The following is a 6,562-nucleotide window of genomic DNA, read 5'->3' as shown; positions in this document are numbered from 1 at the left end:
AGTTAAATCAATGATCTTAAATGCTTTTGAATGCTTGTTATAATCTTAAATGTGTATGTGCTGATTCTGAAAGGCCTAACTCTGAGTACACTCTGTGCCAAAGTAGACAGGAAGTGCAGGCTTTTGCAGAGCGTGCTTGTGAAAGGTACTTTGAGGAGCTGTTGGGAGGATGCTATTTGAATAACCAGGTTATTCATTGTTATCTTTTAGTCATTTATATCTTTTTATTAAGCTTTGAAGTAGGGGCACTCATTTGATTAAAACATTTATTCAACATATTACAGATATAGTTTCAGTTAGGTTATTATGCACATGAGAATTGGCCTCTCTTCTCATAAGACAAAGTTCGTGTGAGGTCGAGCCACACACACACACACACACACACACACACACACACACACACACACACACACACACACACACACACAGTAGATAGACTCATTTATAGGTGAGAGGTTAGTCATGTTTGCTTGCAACTGCAAACTTGTCTCTGCAAAAAGAGGAACAGTTTCTTGCAGGGTGTGGGTCTGGTGTTCCAGACGAGAAGTGAAAGTCAGAAGGCTGACAGGAAGCATCTGCTGTGGAGACGGAGACAATGTTATTTTAAACTGTGTTAAAAGTCTTTGTGGTTTTGAAACCTATGTATGACCTGTATCTGATTGATGTTGAAGGGGCGTATTAAATTTAAGCCCTGATGGTATATAAAGCATCTGCTTATGCTCTGTAAGTCGGGGATCGGCGCTGTCTGCGTACGGCGGTGGTCCCCCCACGCGTGCATTAAATCATCGTTTGACTCCACCTGGCCGGATCAGTGTTGTTATTTTGAAAGTTGATTACCTCCTCTAACCCTCCTCAATATTGAACCCAACAATGACCACATGAAGTTTTCTGAAGCTTGGATTGAAAACGCTTCATTACTCAAAGCTTTCCAACACAGGCCTCTGTGCTGCCATCTGGTGGACAAACATATGAAGTGCAGCGTGAAGCTACAAATTAAACTGCTTCAGCTACGTTTATATATAACATACTATAACCTATATAACTATATGTATAGTGTATTATGTAGGTTTTAGAGCTGGGGGTAGAATTGCTGATGGCCTGGTTGTTATTTATGTTCCCCATGGTTCACCAGCTCTCACACAACATCAGCACCAATGATCCACGTCCTTATAAACCTCTGAATCAGGTCCTGAAGCTGTGACGTCCTGAGTGAAGACCTCACTGATCACATGACTCTGGTCACCTGGACTCAGTGTTTCTGAAGCAGTGTGCTGGGTTTTTAAAAATACGTGGCTGCTGCCTGATGTTGGGCCCACAGAGGAAGACGACTCACTCGCTCTTCTTCACTTCCTCCTTAAACATGTGGAAGGAGAGCAAAGTGCTGCCAGACTCTTATTTCTGACAGGAACAGAAGAAACCACAGCAAACTGTTCCAGTTCTTCATCTTCATCACAATCTATTTATTTCTGATGGTGTCTTCAGTCTGAGGGTTTGAAGTTTCCATGTCTGTGTGATGTGTGGTGTGAAGGCTGCTGGTTAAACTGGGACTCACTGTTTAAAGCACTGAGTGCTCATAGAGAGATGCTCCATGAGTCCCAGTACAGACTACAAACATGGTGGAAACTTAGCTTTGATATCCACACACTCTGCACGTCTGTGAGTAACTGTGATGAAGATGTGCAGAGATCTGTGTACAAACAGGAGAAAGACTGTAAAGACTCTGTGCTTCTAACAGCCTCTGTTAACATATGTGAGGCTGTTTGTTGTTGTTGCCATGGAGCTTTTCACTGTTTGGGTCAGCAGGTCATGTGATCAGGTTTGTTCTGTGAAAGCTGGACGATGGTTCAGTGTCAGGGTTTGTTTGCATTCATCAATAAATATCTAAATAAATCAAAGACTCCATGTTTGTTCTTTCATCATGTGACCTCTGCTCATCCATCTCTGTGTGTATCAGGATACATTTAGTTCATAATACACAGAAAAATCAGAGTTATTACCTGTAATAAATGTGAAAGTAAAGATTCCTGCAGTGATAACCAGGCAGGACTGAAACACATCCAAGCTGTCACCACGGTAACAGCACCGTCCATCCACAGGTGAGGGGAGGAGCAAAAAGAGGGACTTTCACCATTTTATACTAAAAACACTCAACTAATGTTTCTAATATGAAACAAATAAGCCCACATTAATGTGAGCATTTATTCAATAATAATAATAATGATTTCCTCCTGATCTCATTTCCATAGCAGAGAAAACTGTGGTGTATATTGAGGTGGAGGGTGTGGTCTATGGCTCAGGTGTAGAGTGACAGTGTTGTTTATTAAAATAAGATCGCATTAACAGTTTGAACGTAGTTACAGTCAGCAGTGAATATAAATGCTAAAACTGAATATATTGCATAGTGCCCCCCCCCCCATTAACAAATGGTTCAGCCCATAGCAGGACCGGCTTTCTTCTTGTTCTAGATATGAAGGTGTTTGACCAGTCTGACACAGAAGTAGACGCAGAGGTGTTTGAAGAAATAGTGAAGGGGTCACCTGTAACCTTCCGAGTCATGCTGAGCAATGAAGAACTTGGTAATCACTCACATACGTATATGTTTATATTAAATATAAAGGTTGAGATTGAAGCATTAACAGTTAAATTTAATGCTTCTGCTTTGGTCATGTTCCTTAATGCACAGGTGTATCTCTATCATCATCATCATCTTCTCCATCTGATGATACAATCATGCTAAACTTCACAATGTGTGAACCTCCTGAAGAAGCAGCCACCACTGAAGGAAGACAACCTAAAAGGCCATGCCATATAAACTATGAAGCAAAAGCTGTGGGTAGTGAACATTGTTAGCCTAATTTGCATGTTTGATGTGAAGTGTTTTTATGTAATCATTTTCCAGTTTTTCTCAAGGTTTAAAAAATTTCTGACTTCATATTTTATGTCTATTTAAGCTGATTGAAAAAATCCTAACAACAAAGCCTGGTGGTGAACACATCATACAAGAGTATGCAAAAACCAAATCTCTGACAGATGATAAACATACTTGCTGCTGAGATGACAGAAGCACATGGGTAAGAATCATAAATGTAGTCTATAAAGAAACATTTTTAGTATTATTTTTAATTGTGATGTTCAATGCCAATTGAGTGACGGTCATCACTGAATTTATACATTAGGACATCTCCCCCTAAAAGTGTAAGAGTGATGTATGCGCAGGGGATTGTTGCTCTGTTTCCATATCTGGAAGACCCATATTCACAACATGGATATGTAAGTAAAGGGGACCTTGCAACATTAAACACATAGTTGCCCTCAGAAATGTTGATAACATTCTGCTTGTATTTAATTACATAGGAACATTACTATGATCCAGAGAGCGCTTCAGGATACCTTGCGTGGCGGTTGAAGACCATTCAAAGAAAAGCTGCAGAGGAAAGAAGTGTCTCACTTTCCAAATCTCCTAAAAGTAAGTTCACTTGTGATTTAAATGATTCTGATCTAATTTGTAGGTAGGAGTCAATCAAATAGTTTTTTCTTAAGTTGGCGGGCCAGGCCGTGGTCGATCCAGACCACTCACCACTGAGACAGTGTTATCAGATGAGGATGTAAAAGCAGCTATTGCGCTTTTGAGACACTCTGCTGATGAAGACACTATCCGTGAAAAGATGAAAGCTACCTTCATTTATCGGCATTCAATGGTCAGCGATGATAAGAATGCAGCAGATGTCTTCACAGTCTTCCCGCGGTTTCTGGACACACCAGGACTGGTAAGACATCTTCATTTGTTGAATCACTGAAATATTCCATGCAGCTTGCAGTTTCACTCATTACACCTCTCTTATCTTCTGTTTTTGCATTATAGATAGAACAAGATTTCCTGTTTGATGAGGTCACTGCCAACAAATTCTTGGAGAGGTGGCCCATCGATCTCAAATCAAAGATTGTAAAGGAAAGTCATGGACTTGTACCCACCTCGGAGCTCTTGGAGTTGATGTGCAATGCTGAGTCAGCTACTGAAGTTGAGAATGGTATGACTCTGACTGTTTTTATCTGCCATTGTTGGTTATATAGGTAATTCTGTCTATTGAATGTATTTTTGGAGTAATTCTTTGTTTATTCGTCTGTAGGCTGGGACAGTGACATGTCTGCTATCTTGCTGCTGCTACATCTGCTACCGCCATCTGCACAAGGGCGAAAGAGACCAGGAAAGATGTCTGCATCTCAAGCTGTCGATAACCTCATCAAATTCCTAAAGGTATGTTATTTAAAATATATATTCCATCACCGCCATTGTAATGTACAGTAAGGTGATCTAATCTAATGGGATAGTCACTAAATACTGCTGTTTAATGTGTTGTTGTAGGCTGGAACCAGTGTACAGCAGCATCTAGACAACATCACCCGAAGCAGTCAGCCCTACCTTCTTGCTCAGGGACCCACAAGAAGCAGCATTCACACCTTCTTCATTGTGATTGACAAGCATGCACTTCCATGTAAAGCGACAGGTTCAGTAGGAGCCCTTGATGAACTCTTTAAGGCCCATTATGTCTTTGATACGTCTTACAGTTCATCCCTGACCAACCTTTTCACTTTTCTGCAAACAACCATTTACAACATTGATGTTGGGGAAACAAAGGAAACTCCCAGAGTTGCAGAGTTGCGAGCAAGAATGGTGCGTTAGCATCCATTGAGATCAAAATAATGAAGTGCTTTCTTTGCAAAAGTGATCATGGTAGACCAAACAGCCTTGTAAAACACCTTAAGGTAATTCATGGTCTCTGTACTGGCAGGACACTATATCTCAAATGTGGCCAAGTGGGATGCTCACGTTCTTTTAGTCGTTTTTCTGGCTTTAGAAAGCACCTGAACAAATGCCACGTAAGCAGTTCATTTGATTCTGCAGAACTAGATTTTTCACCAGTTCAAAGTGTTACGGACACAAGTACTGCTGCTAATGATGATGTGGTGCCTGAACATTTAGAGGCTGAGTGGGAATTATCTTCAGCAGACCTTGTAAATAGTTGTGCAGCTGTTATTTCTGATCTAAAGGCAGCAGGTGTAGGCCAAAGTGTAGTGAATCCTGTAGTGAATTCCATGGAAGAGATTGTTCAAGATATCCAACAACATGCTAAAGAAACAGTCATTAAGCATGTATTTAGTAATGAAAGAGAAACAGAAATGTGCAAGAAAGTTGAAGCATGTTTTGATGAGTTAGAGAATCCTTTCTCAGTTCTTAATTCGGAGTACAAGAGGTCAAAATATTTATCAGACAAGTGGGAAACTGTAGAACCAGTTGAATGTGTAATTGGCTCAAGATTTGACACAAGGCGAAATAAAAAGACTGGAACATATGATCAGGCAGTTGTTCAAGATAAATTCATGTATGTTCCAATATTATCAACATTGGAATCAATATTTAAGAGTCAGCATGTTGGAGAAATGTTGAAAAAATCCGACACTTGTGATTCAAGACTCAGAGATATTTGTGATGGATCTCTATTGAAGACTCTTTTTTCAACAGAAAAGCACACAGTTCAGATCCAAATGTTCTATGATGACTTTGAGGTTGCAAATCCTCTTGGTTCCAAGCGAGGTATTCACGAGTTGGGTGCAGTATATTTTACCTTAAGAAACTTCTCTCCCAAATGGAATTCATTTTTGGCCAACATACACCTTTGTGCCTTATTTCATGCACAAGATCTGAAACGTTATGGTTTTAGTGAAATTCTTGCTCCTATTGTTCCAGACATTAAAGTGTTAGAGAGCGATGGTATTGAGATTCCACTGTTTGGTGGTTATGTTCGTGGTAGTGTGGTACAGGTCACTGGTGATAATTTAGGCTTCCATAGCTTGTTTGGTCTGGTGGAGTCTTTCAGTGCAAGGTACTGTTGCAGGTTTTGTTTAGCTGAAAAAGATGACTTTCAAACAGAATTCTCTGAAGATTCCCCCAAAATAGTGTTGCGCACCAAAGACAACCACACTGCTCACTGTCAGGAAATGTCTAATAATCCATTGCTTCCTTATGTTTTTGGTGTAAAGAGTTCATGCTTATTGAATTCACTGACATATTTTCACATCAACTGAGAACTTCTCAGTTGATGTGATGCATGATGTTTTGGAAGGAGTGGCCCAGTACGAACTGAAGTTATTGTTTTTGTATTTAAAAGAACAACATCTTACATTGGGAGAACTGAATTTGAGAATACAAAGTTTTGATTATGGATTCATGGAGAAAAACAATAGGCCAGTGGCTGTGAATTTAGGTGGAGAGTCTAATGATCTGGGACTGAATGCTATTCAGACATGGTGCTTACTGAGGAATGTTCCCCTCATGTTTGGAGATTTGGTAACCTCTACTGACCAACATTGGGGCCTACTACTTTTATTACTACAGATAGTTAATATTGTATTTTCTCCTATGTTATCTCAAGGTATGTGTGTATATTTAAAACATTTGATTGTGGAACACCACAAACTGTTCAAGATGTTGTATCCCCAGAAAAACCTTTTACCAAAGCACCATTTTCTTATCCATTATCCTCGCTGCATCCAAAAAATAGGG

At 39.9% G+C, this 6,562-nt stretch overlaps 1 protein-coding gene across 2 annotated transcripts; it reads left to right on the top strand.

Annotated features, from left to right (window-relative positions):
• Positions 1–2,737: 2,737 nt before the first annotated feature.
• LOC148105967 (uncharacterized) lies at positions 2,738–5,735 on the top strand. 2 transcript variants are annotated; one of them, XM_087838040.1, is made up of 7 exons: positions 2,738–3,071; positions 3,177–3,270; positions 3,355–3,466; positions 3,541–3,767; positions 3,863–4,028; positions 4,128–4,255; positions 4,364–5,735. In XM_087838040.1, exons 1-7 carry the CDS (start codon positions 3,031–3,033, stop codon positions 4,679–4,681), a joined length of 1,086 nt encoding a protein of 361 aa, XP_087694166.1. In that variant the 5' UTR covers positions 2,738–3,030; the 3' UTR covers positions 4,682–5,735. The 2 variants fall into 2 exon arrangements, with proteins under 2 accessions (XP_087694166.1, XP_087694165.1); XM_087838039.1 differs by lacking the exons at positions 2,738–3,071; positions 3,177–3,270 and having other exon boundaries at positions 3,368–3,466; positions 3,553–3,767.
• The last annotated feature ends 827 nt before the right edge of the window (positions 5,736–6,562 follow it).

Source organism: Neolamprologus brichardi, chromosome 3 (genome assembly GCF_056152115.1).
Source record: "Neolamprologus brichardi isolate AB-2024 chromosome 3, ASM5615211v1, whole genome shotgun sequence".
NCBI classification, from domain to species: domain Eukaryota; kingdom Metazoa; phylum Chordata; class Actinopteri; order Cichliformes; family Cichlidae; genus Neolamprologus; species Neolamprologus brichardi.
Note: the sequence above shows the minus strand (reverse complement) of the source record. Positions and strands in the feature narration are given on the sequence as shown.

What these genes read in the sequence shown, in the direction of transcription:
- LOC148105967 (XM_087838040.1), top strand. Translation starts at nt 3,031, where the DNA reads ATGATAAACATACTTGCTGCTGAGATGACAGAAGCACATGG. An exon ending in AGCTACTGAAGTTGAGAATG is followed by an intron (nt 4,029 to 4,127) that starts GTATGACTCTGA and finishes ATTCGTCTGTAG; the next exon opens with GCTGGGACAGTGACATGTCT. An exon ending in ACCTCATCAAATTCCTAAAG is followed by an intron (nt 4,256 to 4,363) that starts GTATGTTATTTA and finishes GTGTTGTTGTAG; the next exon opens with GCTGGAACCAGTGTACAGCA.